Source organism: Chelon labrosus (assembly GCF_963514085.1).
Source record: "Chelon labrosus genome assembly, chromosome: 9".
Lineage (NCBI taxonomy): Eukaryota > Metazoa > Chordata > Actinopteri > Mugiliformes > Mugilidae > Chelon > Chelon labrosus.
In genome coordinates, this window is record NC_140359.1 from 16,478,306 (window position 1) to 16,494,910 (window position 16,605).

Below are 16,605 nucleotides of genomic sequence, written 5' to 3' on the forward strand. Positions count from 1 at the left end.
TGTACATTGGTGAGACAAGCTATTAATAAAAACAATAAAACAATAAAAATAATAAAAGCACTAAACAAAAGCAGAAAAAACAGAGTCTCATGCTGAAGTAAAGGCCAAGGAATAAAAATAAGACATAAGACTTTTATTTAATCCCACGTGTGGGACATTTCCTTGTTCCAGTAGCACAGAATTTGGCAAAAAAATATATATATACAGAAAGACAGGGACAACTTTGAACAGGGAAAAGGTTATCAAAAAAGCACAAAAAACACAAATACAAAAATGTAAAAAATACATATCAAAAAATATACAAAAAAAAAAAAAGGGGGGTTTAAGACAAGTTTTAAAAATGGACAGTGAGGGGGCTTGTCTGATGTGGAGTGGTAGATCGTTCCACAATTTGGGAGCAGCACCAGAGAAAGATCTGTCCCCTCTGAGCTTCCGTTTAGACCTTGGTACTTCTAGGAGCAGCTGATCAGCTGACCTGAGACTTACATGTTTCTATTACTTTGACAACGGTATTTAAATAACACTTTAATTTAATAGTTTAACAGCAAACTACATCCTGCAAAATAATCATACAATTGTACAGTTAATACAGGATTGTTATATTACATTGCATTCATTTCCACTCGTGTACCTTTTGTAAAGGGGACGTTTGTCAAAATGATCATCATGTAATAATTGTAATTTACTATGTAATTAATGACTGTCATTTGATACCCGTGTTAATTATATGTTTCTTTTGTTTCCGAATAAAAAAAAACAAAGTAATATAATATGAGATAATGTCTGTCCGAATGTCTATAGGTACAACTGTTGATCCCTATCTTTTGTGTCTCTCGTATGAGGAAATGACACGACAATAACCACTGATTTGAAATGCCTTTATTTGGAAAATATATCTCAAAAAGACTTAACTGATCAGAAATGTCTAACTAAAAAGTGCATTACACCAAATATCAATGAATATTATAAGTTAAAGTATTTACTGATGAACGTGTTTACCTGTTTTTCCCCAAAACAAAACACGATCCATGTTGACCTAGATACTTCATATTCATATTTTAACACCAAACAGGATCTCATGCTATAGAGAGAAACACCAAACACAGCTGCACAGAGTTACAACCTTGTCGTCAACACTGCTTCTCATAGCAGACAGGTTGTTGTTTTCATCACTCTGGAGGGGAAGACCTGCCACTCTGCTCCACTGTGAACGGGAGGCCCAGGATGTTGTGTGTAAATGTCTCCAGAGACATCTCATTCGGGATGGCACACTCCAGTGAATATTCTGGATCTCCACCTGCACACACTCACATCAAGGACGGCCAAATCATTTTCAGCGATTGTGTGAAAAAACACAGCTTGTAATTTGTGAACATGTGCTGTTTGTTTAACATACTGTCAGATTTGTCGCCTTCTTCCTCTTCCTCATTGAGGCCTAAAAGAGTAGCGAAACACTCTGCCACCTCTTCCTCTGTCATTTGTTCTCCTGTCAGTAAAATCAAATTATGCACATGTAAGACAGGCTATTCTGAGAATGGAACAGGATCAGGATTTTTCTCTGTAACACACTTGAAAACAGGCAGATTGATCTTTGCTGTGCATGCAGCGTACCTCGAACCTGTAGAAGGTTCAGCAGCTTATGTCTCTGCAGAACAGGCTGTCCTGTGCCGTCGTCTTCACCAAGGACATGAAAAGCCTGAACAAGCTCGTTGCTAGACATGCCGAAGACTGGCCGGTGGTTGACAAACAGCTTGATAAACTCCTCCAAGTTGATCTCAGTCACATATTTTCCAGTTGTGGCATACTTGCTGAACTTGACCTCATTTTGCATGTTTTCTATCTGGTGAAAATAACGCAGCGAACTGTCAGCAAAATTCTCATGAGTTAAACTGCTTTTGTGTTTGATGTGCTGTACCTCTTGCTCTGAAGGGAAGTAGCCCAAAGCTCTCACTAGAAAGGGAACCTCTGACAAGGGGATTTTGTTGGACACGTTTTTCTTCATCAAGTCAGTGCCGTGATGACGGACTTGGCAGTAGTAAAAGAAGTCCTCCATTTCCTAAATATACAAAGTCTTGGATCACTGACAAACAGTAGTTGAAATGGCGTCCTAAATGTCTCTCCGAAACTATATAATGTAAATAAAGGGACAACGCAACTTACATAAAAGCTAATATGTTGTATTCTCATATGATAATGTGTCTTTCATAGAAAATAGGGGTTTGCATTTCTTCCAAAGGTCCTAAGGCCACACATAAGTTGCTTTTAAGTAAGAGGTGGTTCATCATCGCATCAGTGAAGGCAGTAAAGAGAGAGTGTTCTTGTGTTAGCCCTCTGTTAGAGAAGCCTTAGGGAAAACTGTAACGTGACTTAAGTAAACACAAACTACTTTTTAGAATATGTTATGAAATAGAAACTTGACACCTGTATGGAGCTGTGAGGAACATGTATAGAGCTGGTATAAGTCTTGGATGTGGTGTTGCACTGTGTTACGAGTCTTGGTACATCTCTGTTCTTCCATATCTGAGCTTCAATAAATGCTGCTGTGTAAGACATCTGGATTTCCTCAAACCATCTGCATGAGTTAACTCTGTAGAAAACACATGTTCTACCAGTATACTAGTTACTGATTGCGATCACATGATTTATCCTTCAAATAACAGACGTGATTCATTAAACACCTTTAACTCACTCTGTAGAACTTGCCGTCTCTTCCTCCCTCTAAAAGGCTATAAAAAGGCGCCATGTCCTTTCCACCCAACGCAGCAGCTCCCTCCAACACACTGTGTTCACAACAAGAGAGAGGACCAGTTGCAGACAGGTAATTACAGTGCATTTTCTCTAGCTCCAGGCTTGGCACTTCTAAACCTTACTTTGTGTTTATTTCCCATGAAAGGACAGTGCAGTCAGAACCTCCTGCAGTAAAAACTAATTTTCCGTCGTAGGAACACGCAAAAGCAGACACTCCTGTTGCATGGCAGATCCGAGCACTGGACTTGAAGGGGTTCCCATCCAGAGGCAGAATCTGTAGACCTATCTAGAGAGCACACAATACACTCTCAGTGGTAACATCAACAGTGAGGAGGACTACCACACAGCTTAATTTAAGTTCCAGCACTGACCTTGTCCTCTGTGATGTACGCCAGGTAGTACAAGTTCTTCTCATGTTCTTTAGACTTGGGGAGAACCACCATTTGCTTGATGGGAGAGCCATATGTGGGGCCACGAAGAGTCTTGCTGTTTTGGAAGAACATGTAATACACACATGTAGTGATGTTTTCCAGTAATTTGTGGTGACAGAAAATCAGATTTTGTTTTCTGTTCTTTCACAGACCTGCACATCTTTGTTGTGCTGTTGAAGAGCTTCATCTTGTATTGGTCTGAAGCAGTGAGAAGAAACTGCTCCGGTGTGAGGGGAGGATACCACGTCATGCACATTGGTACAGCACTTTGTTCAATGCGCTCTGAGTTTGAGATGACGAGCTGGTTCACATCACTGTTTTCCAGGTCGTACTCCACCTGTTATTCAGTTGCAGAGAGAGGTTGTATGCACTAAAAATTGCTCTTAAAATTAGACAATAGCTGACAAAGTGGACAAACCAGTCGGCGGTCCGTTCCCAGAGAGAGCAGTCTAGGTTGGGTGCTGTCCAGGTGAACCCCAAAAAGAAGGTCTGTGATGGGCTTGTAGTGAGAGACGTATCTGCCCAGATACGTCCAACGAGGCAAAGAGCCCTTAATAGTCTGTAAGCGGAACAAGGTCACTGCTTCTCCGGCATCCTGACAGTGAACATGGACATAAAACCCTCGTGAAGTTATTCATTTGCAATCCATAATCAGAGCCAACATAGTGGACATAACAGAAAGAAAAAAACTCACCGCAGTGGCGAGATACTTCGTGTCTGAGGAGAAGGTGATGTGCTGGATACTGTCTTTGGTGTAATGGAAACATTCCTCTGGATCACTCTTTAAAGAGCTAGGGTTCAGTATGTGAACTGCTCCACTGCCGAAGCCAACTGCGAGGTACAGTCCTGTTTAGAGACGAAAGGCAAACTCTTAAATCTAATAGCCCTTGTCTTTCAGACATTCAAGACATTTAGCAGAGCGGACTGGCTCACCTTGGGGGTCAAACGTGACACACCGAATCTGCTTCTCTGTCTCAAAGACCCTTCTGCCAATGATAACTTTGTTGTTATAGTCCCACACCTTTAAAATGCCCCTTTGGTTACCCATGGCCACAGTTGGCTGATTGGGATGACAAGCCACTGCATCCAGAGACTCGTGATCCTCGTGCAGCAGGATTTGAGGATTGAGGCTCTCCATGTTTATATGTACTACTAAGGAGCTGACTGTGGACACAACAAAGTTCCTATGGAAAAAAGACAGGTTGTTGTTTTTAAAAGTTTTTAATTTTGGTGCACAGAACAGTTTAGACTTACGATAAAATAGATTACATTGTTTATACCTGATAATTGAGGGTTTGCCCCTCAAAGCACAGTCTTTCAGAAACCCCTCTGTATGCTCTTTGGAAAAGGAAATCGAAACAATAACATCCAGGTTGAATGTATTGTACAAAGTGAGAAACTTGAAGTCTTCATCATAAAATTGGATTTGGCCTCGGGTATCACCAGTAATGATAAAGCTGTGATATGAAATAACACAGACAAGGAGCGTTTAGGGAGTAAATATACAACAGACAACAACAACAGATATTTCTGTCTCTCGTTACCTGTCAGTTACGGTGATAACAGTGATCGAGTATTGCTGGAGGTTAATTAGTATGCACTGATCTGTCGCTGAATTTCCCATCACATCCCACACCACAAGGCTGCCTACAGCGCCTGTTAGGATCTGAGGCTTTCTTGGGTGAAACACAGACCGACTGAGAGACAGCTTTGCCACGTTGTCAGTTTCAGCAGCATCACTTCTACGGGTGGCTTCAACAATGAACTGCAATGGGGAACAGACCGAACATAATACAAACAAACAGCTCATTGCTATGATGAAATGGAAACATCTCAATTTGGTAACGTCTTCTACTAAATTTTGACGATGGTCTGTACCTTTTTGAGCCGCAGGGCATTGTACTGCAGACTTCCCTGGGCCTGAAAAAAGACCCACCGATTAATGCAATTCGCATACGCAGAACAGCTGTATTTTGCTTTTCAATAAGAAAGAACAGCTGGACCTACACTGTTGAAGGATAACACATGTGTCTTACTGCTGCTGAGCAGCTGTGTGCTATCATCTGGTTTAAACTGGATGTTATCCTGAAAAACAATTCCACATTTGAAAATGTGAGCTCCTCAGTTTCCATTAAGTTATTAAGGAAAGAGAACTTGCTTACTTGAAAACCATGTGCAGGATTGAGTTCAGTAAACCACAGAGGCTTTTGTGTTTCATTGGTCCAGTCCCAAATGCGGACACACTGAAAAGATCGTCATATGGTAAATTTGATTTTGGAAACACATTTATGGTTGTATATTGTCAAAGTCTGTAAGAACTAATCATCTAAGATATTTTGCAACTCGATGTTGTAAGAATATTTGAAAGATAGATATGATAGATATTGGGGAATATATATTCAAGACTATATTGTCATGTATTACTTCCTGTGGGTGTTTTTTATTCATCATCAACAAAATCCAAGAGGTGCTCCTTTAAAAATTTCATTTCATCACTAAACAATACTGTTCACAGAAAAGATTATTTTTTTTTGTTTTACTCACTTGAACTGGTTCAGCCCCAAGAGTTACCAGATGTTTTGTGTCACTTGAAAATGCCATCGCAATGACGCCCCAGTCAGAGTGGCAATCAAATAATGTGAGCACAGGAATACTGGAACATTTATCACGCGCAAGGTTAGCACCAAGAATCAAGAGCACACAGCGAAGATGTAAACACGCAACAATGTGTGTGTAGAATGAAAAGATACCCAGAGTAGGAGTCCCATATCATCACCAGGCTGTTCAACCCCTGGTCTGCTGTTCCAATCCAGCGTCTGTCTTCACTCACACACATACATGAGATGGCGTTGGCGTGACCCTGGAGACAAAGATGCACGCTATATATAATCAAATCTGTAGCCTGCACAGTAGTTGCATCCCTATCTAGTTTGTATTTGTTTCAAATTTTATACATACCGTCCTAACTCCACTGTTAGTCTCCCTACAAACACACTTAGGTTACTGCCACAAATTCAATCTCAATCGTAAATAGGACTAATCCTAGTCCTTATCTATGAAAAGCTTTGTATGTCTTATTAGCCCACCCCACGTGATTGACCTCATGTTTCTCCTCCTGAGAACTGAGACGTACTCGTCCTCTGAGACACGAGGACACAGGCATCATTCATCAGTTTTGCTGGCTGATTATATTTGTAAATTGTTTGTAAGTTTCAGAACACAGCTTGGTGCATTGCGCTAATTGTAATAAACTTGATGGTGCACTTTCACTTAGTTCTGATGTCATATTTCACCTTATTGCAATGCTTAGTAAGCTTCTGATGTGTAGATCAAAGTCACATCACTGCTTCAAAGAAAGCATAAAACTGAAGTTCACATAATGTCACAAATTTTTGCAAATTTTGATGGATAACTTCACATGTTGTTTAAATCCTTAACTTTTCCAATTTCTCATTTTCACGTTAAAACTTGACTGATTATGGTGACTCAACTACATATATACAGCTATAGCCAGTGATAAAGTTGAAGAAGCGATTTAGATTTTTTACCTCAAGTATGTGCTGTGAGTTTGAGGTGTGATTGTATATGATCCCAGCATGAGCTCCAGCGTAGAGGATCACCAGATGGTCACGGTCTTGCAGCGTGATGACAGGAAGATCAGGATTCATCCCATAGACCCATTCAAGTGACTGGACGGGGAGTAAATTTTAAGAAATGTCATTAACCTGTTAAAATTCACAGTGTTGTTGTTGTGGCATCAAACAACTAGTACATTCAACAACATACTTACCAATGCATGTCTTGTAGCCTGAGTTTCCTTCTTCTGGAAAAGCGTGTCTTTGGTTGCAGTGTAGACGTGAGACTGTCCAGTCGTTTTAAGTATACCAGGCTTTGTTTCACCTTTGCCTCCACCTGCACTCTCCTGTGATTCATCGCAGCTCTGCTTCCCTTCTTCACCTTTACCTGCTGGTCGACTGCCATGATGACTTTTAACTTGGTCGCTCGTGGAGGGCTCTTGCTCCTTAGCTTCAGCATCTGACATGATGTTTAATCCCACTTTAATCCCACTAGTCAGACGCTAAATTACTGCCAACGGTAAAGTTAGTTTATTGCTAAATTGGCCAATGAGTAACGAAAGGAAAAAAAAAAAAATCGCACCTAAATTAGCCGACACACATTACCACAATATCAGCTCTTTTAATAACTCCTTTGTTTCCCTATCCAAAAGCTGAATGTTAAAAAAAACCCAAAACCCGTCTATTTAGTTTTTAAACAACGGAACAAAACGCCGTGTGTCTCCAGTGTGAAGCGTTCCGTTGCCTAGTTACCACTTGAGGTCTAATAAAGACCTCTAAACCCAAAATACATCCTTTCCGGTCGAGCCTTTCAAATTAAAAGCTCATGGGTTCCAAAGCACAACTTTATAATAAATATTGTTTTTTCTGCCTGAAAACACCACGAAGATTTTTATTCTTATTGTTTAATATGTTTCATTTAGTTCATTATAGTTTTAGTTTAACTGGTGTATTTAAAGCTTTGTTTTGATGCCTTGATGCTAATATTATTGAGGTTTTATCATAATTAATAACATAGTTTGGATTACTGATATATCGTTGACTACAAACATGACTTAGTGCTTTTATAGAGAATGAATGAAAGTTGTATTATTCACACTATTCATACTCTCAAAATGTTAACGGTGAAGGACAAGTATTACTCATTCTGTTCTTTTTTTTTCAGAAAAAAAAATTGATTACTGTACTACTTGAGTGTAATAGTTTGATCAGCAGTGACAGAAATGTAAAGAATCTAATTTTGTTTTGCAGTTCTTAAATTTGACCACTAAGGGGAGGTCAAACCCCCCCTGGCTGTGAATCATGGAAAACATATAAACAGCCCCTACACGGCAAATAATTTCACTTTATTAGCCTTTTTAAATTATATTTATTATCGATGTATCAAGAGAAGGCAAGATAAATGTACAGGACTTTTAATTTATCTGTTAATCCGCCAGATTAAAAAGAATTCTACAATTTCCGGTTATTTCAGAATAAAATATTAGGGACGATCAGAATAATAGCTCTGATAACGGACTTTGGAAGATTATAGACGAAAATGTCGTGACTATATCTCGTTTTCTTGTTAAATGTGATTCATAAGGTGGTCGGGGCGTTTTGAAGCAGGAAATTGGTACATTTTCCACAGGATACTCTTATTTTGAAATGTCGACTCGAAGTCAAGATAGATGTTTTATAAGTTTCCAGTTTCCTCCGGCACTTCCTCACTTGTTGAACGTGGCTGATTTTTTGGCTCCGTTTTCGTGCAATAAATCTGTCTATTTTCTTTGCTCGCCATACGTTTTCGGTTATTCTGCTTCATCTTTTTTTTTAGTTAATACATGAGATTGACCGACGTTTGAAGGATTATCGTTCTCACTGTACACACTGTGACTGAGTTTAATTCTGCCAAGGCGCCAGTAAGTGAAGAGACGCACCGATAAGAAAGCTACTAAGGCTTGTTATGATTTCAGCAGCTGACAGGTGAGCAGTTTGAATGGTCTATCAGCCATCAGCTAGCTTTAGCATTAGCCGGTTATCTCAAATCCCCTCAGCTGACAGTCAGCCGCTCCAGCTTTTAGGCTATTAGCTAACAGCTAGCACTCAACTCTCATAAACTATGTTTTATTTTGCTCCTATTGGGGTATTTAGCCTGTAACAGCAGTCTGAATTCATCTCCTGTGAAACTTTTGGTTTTACTTTAGTATTACATAACAAGAACAAGTTTCCAAATAGTATAAAGTAGAAATGGAGTGATATAAAAGCAAGCTGTAGTGGTTAAAGCATCATGGTGACCCCTAAAATCTGAAAAACTAGCTTTTTTGTAAGCAGAATACGTGTAAAATTAAACCAGTTTCCACAAAAAATACTAATTTTCATCCCTTTAATGGCAGCACATCTAGGAGTCCTGAAGAGTAAGAGCTTTGGAACAACTGGGGTTAAATGTTCAGTGTGTCAGTACTATGTCCTAATGTCTCCATGTGACCTGCAAACCGGGCAAATATAGATAAAGCTGCTTGAGGTTATGTGTCAAGGTTTGCACAACAAGTTTATTGTGAACATGGACGTTGTGAGATTTAGACCCAATCTCAGACATTAAACGCAAATTTTTGTTTAAAAGCACTGATTTTATGACTGATTAGCTGACCTACAATGTCTATTGGATGTTATTTTGTTTGAAATATTAATGTGATGTCCAACAGGTAGGATATATGAAAGCGACAGAGAGAATCTACAATGTGGACTGATAAGCAAAGAGGAATCAGAGTTTCTCAGGAGAAACTACTCTGCAAGAACGCCTGTGGATACTATGGAAACCCAGCGTGGCAAGGCTTCTGCTCCAAGTGCTGGAGAGAGCGAGCGCGTCCAGCTGCACCTCCCAGACAGGACACGAGGTCAGCTTTAATGTCACAGTATGGTACAGAACAATAAGGGTCTCAATGTGTAGAGTAAAAAGCAACACATGAAAGAAACTTCACACTTGCACCATTAATGATTACCTGACTAGACAAGTATTGAGAAAATAATGTTTTTAATACTACCTCTGAATATGTAAGGGTGATTGTTAACATCTGTAAATGGGCTCATTAGCCTAAATGCTGACAGATCTGTCTTCTGACCTGTCCATAAGTCTTCTGTCGGCTAGGTTAAGATGTCTAATGCTGTCATACCTCGCAGGCCGAGCAATGATGGCACACCCCCCACATTCTCCAAGTTTGAGGAGAAGAAGAACATCGAGAAAGCTCGTCGAATTAACACCATGAGGAGACTCTTCTGGGGCAGCCCATCTCCTCCAAAACCTCAAGGTAGTTCTTTTAGCTGTGTGTATTTTGATATCCTCGTTCTTGTCTTATCATCTTCGTCATCTGCTCTCACACTAGTTAATTTGCCCGAAGGATTAAAATGCTGTTGAGCTAAAGCCAACAAATCCCTAATGTGATGAAAAGTCTCACAATCTACCACGCAACTAAGGAAACTAGTATCTGCATAAAAAGCAAAGTCAGCATAGAAATGCTGAGCTGCAGCCAAGTCTTTCTCATGATTCCATAAAATGTTTTGAGGTCAAAGGGAAAACTCTGATCTGCTGATCTTCCAGAAAGTTGGTATTTTCCATTTGCACAGAAGCTTAAAGAGTGTCCTGAGGCCCCTCATAAAACTTAAAAATAGCTTCTACAGTGGCAGTGCAACCGTAGTCAAATACATTTAAACTCCACAATTCCTGACATTGTAGTAAACATTTGCTGGCTTAAGTTAATGCAAAATTTCAAAACAGTAGAAGAGAGAAAGATTTATTTTAGCCTTTATTTCTTTATCACATTCCTAGTTGATAAAAAAGTTTCAGGTAGCCTTCCACAAGCTTCTTTCAATCGGGTGGAGGAATTTTAGCCCGTTCCACCTGACGGTACTGATGTAATAGTCAAAGATTTGCAAGCCTCCTTGCTTGCTCACGCTTTTTCAGTTCAGAAATTTCCCATTGGATTAAGGTCAGAGCTTTGTTGTGGCCACTCCAAGACCTCGACTATGTTGTCCTTAAGCCATTTTGCTACAACCTCGGGAGAGTGCTTAGGGTCATTAGCCACTGAAAGAGACCCATTTGCTTTAACTTTCTGGCTGGAGTCTCCATCCTCATGGTGCCATCTATTTTCTGAAGTCTACCAGTTCTTCCTCCTGCCACAAAGCGCCCCCCACAACATGATGCTGCCACCCCTGTGCTTCACAGTTTGAATTGTGTGCTTCAGCCTCCCCCTTTTTCCTCTGCATATAACAATGGTCATTATGGACAAATAGTTACATATTTGATTAATCAGACCAGAGGTAATTTCTCCAAAAAGTACGATCCATCTCAAAAAATCATCCTGGCATGGCCATGTGCATTCCCATATTCCATAAAAGAGAGCTGAGAACTACTCCTTGATTACTCCTCTGGACTAATCGCTGAAGTAATGGCTTTCCTCCTGCACATGTTGGCAGAAGTCACATCGTAAACAACCACTTGTAGCATAGACTGCTGATTTCTGGGAAAGGGTCACGTGATACAGGCATGTCGAATTAGGAAATTAGGAAAGGACATTTCATGTTTCATCAAATGGAGTTTTCTGTGTGTCTAATTCATCTGATGCGACCTAACCTGATTTTTTTTTTTTTCTCTAGAGCCTTCTGAAAGCCAAGCAGCTCTGTTAAAGGCCTACCAGAGCCTTGAGCCTGGAGACTTCACAGGTTTCCTGAAGATACTTCGGAGTCCTCCTTCCCAGCGTCTGCAGTCCCGCTGTACAGCTTTCCTCAACACCGTGGAGGCTTATCATGTAAGATGATCTGAACATTAAACTTTGCATAACTTCTCTGTGACATGTCAGAGCTGATCATAGATTCGCATTCTTTACAGGATCTGCCGATACAGAAGCAGTCAGACCTTGTGCAAGATTTCTATCAGTCTTTTGCTGAATATTTTAGCAGTGAGTACAGATGAGTTTAGCACATCTGAGGCCCTCTGAGAACATGAGAATCCTTAATGACTTTAGAGTTGTCTCTTTTGTTTTCAGGTTTACCTGAGGCCCAGGTTGCTCAGATAATGGAGCATGTAGAGAAGTTAATAATGACACGTTTGCACAAGTGGGTTTTCTGCCACGATAGCTGTGATGATGAGCAGAAGGACCTGGCTCTCCAGAGAAGGATACGGTAACCCTTGTTTATAGTATATGTCACTTATGTCCTGGTTAAAGCCTTGTTGAGGATTCGGGTCCTAAAATCCCGTTTGTCACTGATGTCTTTATTTTGCAGTTCCTTAAACTGGGTTACACCACAGATGCTGAACGTACCTTTCCCAGACAAAAAGACTTCAGTCACAGGGGACCCCTTTCTGCCTGCAATAACAGGTGATTTAAAACCTTTTTACTTAAAGGAGTAGCTTGACATTCTGGGATATGTGTGTTTGCTCTCTTGTGAGTACCACTAGTGACTTTATAGATAACTGTTTCTAGTCTTTAAAATAAGCTAAGCTAACTGTAACTATATATTGGACAGAGAGACATGAAAATCAATACATCGATTTCCCAAAATTATTAACTGTAACGTTAAGGTTGTGAGAACAAGCAGTACATTTCACACATGTTACAAATATAATTAAAATTTCTACACTGTTGTCCTGTCCTGGAATTTTTCTTTCTCCAACAGCCATAATTGAAATGGACGCCAAACGAGCACCTCAAGACAAACTTGCATGTGTGTCCAAGTGCAGCCAGCACGTCTTCGAAGCCCTCTCCATCTGGAACAGTGAACCTGCTAATGCTGATGACTTCTTGTCAGGCCTTGTTTATGTGGTGCTGAAGGCCAATCCACCTCGCCTGCACTCCAACATGCAGTATGTGATACGTTTTGGTCTCCCTCACAGTATCATGGCAGGAGAGAGCGGCTATTATTTCACAAATTTGGTAAGTTGATTGTGGAGTTGCTTATCCGTCATACACTACAGGTCGGGTTGTTGACAACCCCATGTCCTTTTCTTCTAATTTAGTCTTGTGCGGTGGCCTTCATTGAAAAGCTGGATGGACCTGCACTCAACCTCAGTCCAGAAGAGTTTGAGGGCTACATGCTGGGTCACCGGGCTCCTTCTGCGTTAAAGAAGAGGCAGCAGGTTGCCAGTCACACACAGCACCTGTTAGAAGAGCTTAAAGGAAGGCAAGAGAAGCTGGACCAAGGAGTAGGTGATCTCAATGTTCAACTACGAAAGTGGGTCCAAGCAGTTCATTCACAACTGGATGAGGCAACGACCCAGTTTGCTCTGGTACAGAAAGAGATAACTGCTCAGGCCGAGCTCTCACCGGCTGTTTCTTTGCCAGCTCAGGATGCATCACTGCAAGGAGACGACAAGGAGCCGTTAGCGCAGCTGCTTAAGGATCAACATGCAGATCCAAAAGATAAAGACTCTTAGTTTTTATAAACAGAAACTCTTAATCTGGTACTTGACTCTTTTTAATCATCAGCACTAACAGACAGGACAGATAAGATTAATATGCCACATTTGCACAAAGTGGGGGTTTGTACGCTAGTTGAAGATGAACAATAAGGAAGGAAACTTTTTACATGTCTTGGTTGTCACAGAGCACACAGAGGTTGTTTAATGACTTTGTTAAAAAAAGAAAAAAGTACTTGCACTTGTGTCCTATTAGATTAAGGCCATTAAAACCAGTTTATAGCTTCGGATGACATTTTAGCACTCAGGTTACACATCACTTATCACCTAACACTTTGAAGGTGCTTATTATTTTTTCTAATTGTTAATACCACTGTGCCTATGCAGTATATAGGCTGCTGTGAAATTACAAAATGTGATACATGGAAAAAAATGTTTGATGTCAACCACTACAGGTCTGGGGTTGTTTTTATGTGCTGTGTAACTGTTTTCAACATGTTGCCTTCACAGTCTGGTGCGAAAACATTTGTAAGATATATTTTTCCGTCTGTATTAGTGAATGCAGACGCATCGTTTACAAGTGATGGAAGTTTCTGAATGAAGTCGAGGAGTTTATCTTCTGATCAGTGATTGTATATAATATTAAAGGTGTCATTAAATAAATTGTGTTTTCCTTCTGTGAATACTTATATTTTCTCAACACTTACATTTTAAGAACATGCCTGTTTGCAAAACAAAACAGGAGGAGAATATTAAAATAGCAGGTATGTTAATAGTTGTGGGGGTGGTGTTCTCCAAGTAAATGTGTGTGTTTATAATTTTGGATGCAAATAATTATGTGTAATTTAAGGTGTAAAAGGCGTTCGGTTGGCCAGAAAAAACATTTTTTAAAGAGTATACTGAAGAGCTTAAATGTAAATACTTCAAGCTGTAAATGCTCTAGTTTTTGTAATCAGTTACCATTGAATGTTACATATTCGTGTTAGGTAGCAACTAACTACCTTGAACATACTGTATTAATAAAATTGTAAGTGAAAGACACCGTATGTTCTGAATTAAAGATTTCATGCAGTTTCTGTTTTCATCGGTGGCAGTAAAGTGCTGCGCTACCAAACACAGAAGAAGAAGAAGGCAACCCGGAAGTGGCGTCATTGTAGTTGTAGCCAGCTCACGCAGCAGCAACCATGAAGATGACTGCAGAAAACAGTTCTGGAAACTCGGAAATAACTATGGAAGATGTAAAAAACCTTATGAAAAAGAAAGATGACATTGAAGAACAGATAAAAGCTTATTACGACGTTTTACAGGACGTAAGTCTGCTGTCAAACTAGACACTAGGCTAACTCAGCTAGCTACATCTAGCTAGCTTAAATGTGTGTTTGTTTACGTTGTTGTGTACAGCAAGGTGTCGGAGTAGAAGGTCCTCTGGTTGACGAGGAGGGATTCCCCCGCGCAGATGTTAATGTGTACCAGATCAGGACAGCGAGGCACAACATATCATGTAAGCGGCGGTGTGTGTTTGTTTCTGGTGTTTTCTATGACAGCAGGGGACAATGTGAAAGTCTGATACGGTCGTTCAGATAATGGGAGTCGTAATTATCCTATTGTGATAAGTTGATTGTGTCTCTATATAGCAGTGTAAGGACGACTCAGTGCTATTGAAACAAAACAAAGTCTAAACGTTTCATTTATAGGTTTATAATATGACAAAATGTAGTAGTATGTCAAATAACCTTTCCAACTTCTCATGTCAGTGTCCTATTTGCTTGAACCATTGATTAACTGATTAAGTAACAGACTCAGCTCTGACACAGTAAGTCTATCTGTTAAAAAACTTATGTGCAGTAAAGATAAAGACTTGATTGTGTCTTTCAGGCCTGCAGAACGATCACAAGGCCATCATGGTAGAGATCGAAGAAGCCCTGCACAAGCTGCACGCCCGAGAGAAAGCCAAGCGGTCACAGGATGAGGCAGAGGCCCAGGTGGAGGCGATGGAGCATCAGGTCACCCTGCCCCCTCCCTTTGCCCGGGTGGATGCTGTGACAGACGGCTCACCTGCCTGTGCCGCTGTGAGTGACGTAAACCACGTTCTTCCTATGTAGATGAGATCTAAGACTTACAGTGGCAAGTATGTGTTTTTGTCCCCGTGAATGTTGTGATCGGTGGTTTTCTTTCAAAGGGACTCAGAGTTGGTGATGAAGTCATCGAGTTTGGCTCTGTGAACACGCAGAACTTTCAGAACCTCCAGAACATTGCTTCTGTGGTACAACACAGCGAAGGGGTAAGACGTGACACGCAACTGCTTTTATTGGCAATAAATCAAATATTGTTGATCACCTATCAGTTTCATTTTAGTGTAGTAATTTAATGTTTTGGTACACAGTTTATTGTGTAAATTAACCCCCAATAAACAAGTTACCCAGATAAAATTATTGATGTACTGTAAATCTGAGATTGAAGCTAAAATTTCTTTTGATTTCCTGACAGTATCACTTCTATAACTTACTGTAACTAGACAGATTTTCTTTTGGAAAGATCTGGAAAGGTCTTATGGTAATTGTTAGATATTTTTTGTTGTCCAACCAGTCGCCAGTGACGTTTTGCTGAGCATTTTATCTATAACTGCAGTGCCATGTTCTCCTACAGAAACCACTGCGCGTCACTGTCATCCGGGTTGACCAGAAAGTTCAGATGAGCTTGACTCCACAGCGATGGTCTGGCAGAGGTCTGCTGGGGTGAGTGAGACACTGTCACAGTAACTATGTGTTTGAGAGGCTGGTAGAGTAGCTAATATTAGAAAACCCACAAGATAAAATTCCTGAAAAGCTTCTAGTGTGACAAGGAAATGTTTTTAGTGTTTTGCCATCTAGTGAAGCTGATAAAATACAATTCAGAACACATACTTATTTAAATAGCAGATATTAAGTTGTCCATGTCACACAAGCCTGTTCTTGTTTTTGTTTTTCAGATGCAACATTGTTCCAGTTCAGCGATAATCGCCACGACGTTGTGCAGAATTGCAATTTTCTCCACTTATATTCCCCACTGAGTGGTTTCATGCTGACTTTGTACATACTGCAAAACTTCAATCAGATTAAAATTTTCAATATCTTCATAAAGATTTGCAACCATTTCCTTCACACAATCTTATATGAAAATATGTCAAAATACTTCTTGTTACTTCATGACTCAGACTGAGAGCTGAATAAACATTGCAACCGTACACTTTGCTACTATCACTATGACTAAAGGCTTATTTTTAACTCTTTATGAAACATTATGCAAGAAATCTTTGGAAATTGTAAGAACTTTCCACAATTAATTATTTTGATTGAATCTGACAATTGTTCTCTGAGTTTGAAAGCTGAACAGTTTTTGCACTGTAAAATATTTCCACTTCAACACGTCTTAATGATCAATAAAGCTGAGACAAGTTAAAGAGTCTGAACTACTCTTTACG

At 40.0% G+C, this 16,605-nt stretch overlaps 3 protein-coding genes across 4 annotated transcripts; 2 read left to right on the plus strand and 1 right to left on the minus strand.

Moving 5' to 3' along the window:
- Window positions 1-221: 221 nt before the first annotated feature.
- cfap251 (cilia and flagella associated protein 251) lies at window positions 222-7,283 on the minus strand. The gene is made up of 19 exons (XM_084551256.1): window positions 6,970-7,283; window positions 6,728-6,868; window positions 5,930-6,039; window positions 5,724-5,832; window positions 5,342-5,422; window positions 5,187-5,264; window positions 5,058-5,099; window positions 4,724-4,944; window positions 4,460-4,636; window positions 4,113-4,363; window positions 3,874-4,025; window positions 3,598-3,774; window positions 3,332-3,516; window positions 3,116-3,234; window positions 2,871-3,030; window positions 2,690-2,780; window positions 1,612-2,056; window positions 1,397-1,486; window positions 222-1,306 (listed from the first exon to the last, which is right to left on the minus strand). The coding sequence occupies exons 1-19, from the start codon at window positions 7,219-7,221 to the stop codon at window positions 1,170-1,172; spliced, it is 3,018 nt and encodes a 1,005-aa protein (XP_084407382.1). The 5' UTR covers window positions 7,222-7,283; the 3' UTR covers window positions 222-1,169.
- A 1,086-nt stretch (window positions 7,284-8,369) lies between these two features.
- Window positions 8,370-14,144, plus strand: LOC311492596 (rab5 GDP/GTP exchange factor-like). Of its 2 annotated transcripts, XM_084550915.1 has the most exons (9): window positions 8,370-8,719; window positions 9,439-9,630; window positions 9,914-10,041; window positions 11,387-11,538; window positions 11,619-11,688; window positions 11,776-11,911; window positions 12,014-12,108; window positions 12,407-12,663; window positions 12,747-14,144. In XM_084550915.1, exons 2-9 carry the CDS (start codon window positions 9,473-9,475, stop codon window positions 13,161-13,163), a joined length of 1,413 nt encoding a protein of 470 aa, XP_084407041.1. In that variant the 5' UTR covers window positions 8,370-8,719; window positions 9,439-9,472; the 3' UTR covers window positions 13,164-14,144. The 2 variants fall into 2 exon arrangements, with proteins under 2 accessions (XP_084407041.1, XP_084407042.1); XM_084550916.1 differs by lacking the exon at window positions 8,370-8,719 and having other exon boundaries at window positions 9,056-9,630.
- Window positions 14,145-14,256: 112 nt separating this feature from the next.
- psmd9 (proteasome 26S subunit, non-ATPase 9) lies at window positions 14,257-16,584 on the plus strand. The gene is made up of 6 exons (XM_084550919.1): window positions 14,257-14,455; window positions 14,547-14,646; window positions 15,021-15,214; window positions 15,325-15,426; window positions 15,792-15,880; window positions 16,114-16,584. The coding sequence occupies exons 1-6, from the start codon at window positions 14,330-14,332 to the stop codon at window positions 16,139-16,141; spliced, it is 639 nt and encodes a 212-aa protein (XP_084407045.1). The 5' UTR covers window positions 14,257-14,329; the 3' UTR covers window positions 16,142-16,584.
- The last annotated feature ends 21 nt before the right edge of the window (window positions 16,585-16,605 follow it).

Bases quoted from the DNA above. Each gene is read 5' to 3' on its own strand.
- cfap251 (XM_084551256.1), bottom strand. From the start codon at position 7,221: ATGTCAGATGCTGAAGCTAAGGAGCAAGAGCCCTCCACGAGCGACCAA. The intron at 3,235-3,331 runs GTCTGTGAAAGA...CTTCCAAAACAG, and splicing joins AGCACAACAAAGATGTGCAG to CAAGACTCTTCGTGGCCCCA. The intron at 2,781-2,870 runs GTAAGGTTTAGA...TTGTGAACACAG, and splicing joins TCATGGGAAATAAACACAAA to TGTGTTGGAGGGAGCTGCTG.
- LOC311492596 (XM_084550915.1), top strand. From the start codon at position 9,473: ATGTGGACTGATAAGCAAAGAGGAATCAGAGTTTCTCAGGAGAAACTA. The intron at 11,539-11,618 runs GTAAGATGATCT...CATTCTTTACAG, and splicing joins ACACCGTGGAGGCTTATCAT to GATCTGCCGATACAGAAGCA. The intron at 12,109-12,406 runs GTGATTTAAAAC...TTTCTCCAACAG, and splicing joins CTTTCTGCCTGCAATAACAG to CCATAATTGAAATGGACGCC.
- psmd9 (XM_084550919.1), top strand. From the start codon at position 14,330: ATGAAGATGACTGCAGAAAACAGTTCTGGAAACTCGGAAATAACTATG. The intron at 14,456-14,546 runs GTAAGTCTGCTG...TGTTGTGTACAG, and splicing joins ATTACGACGTTTTACAGGAC to CAAGGTGTCGGAGTAGAAGG. The intron at 14,647-15,020 runs GTAAGCGGCGGT...TGTGTCTTTCAG, and splicing joins AGCGAGGCACAACATATCAT to GCCTGCAGAACGATCACAAG.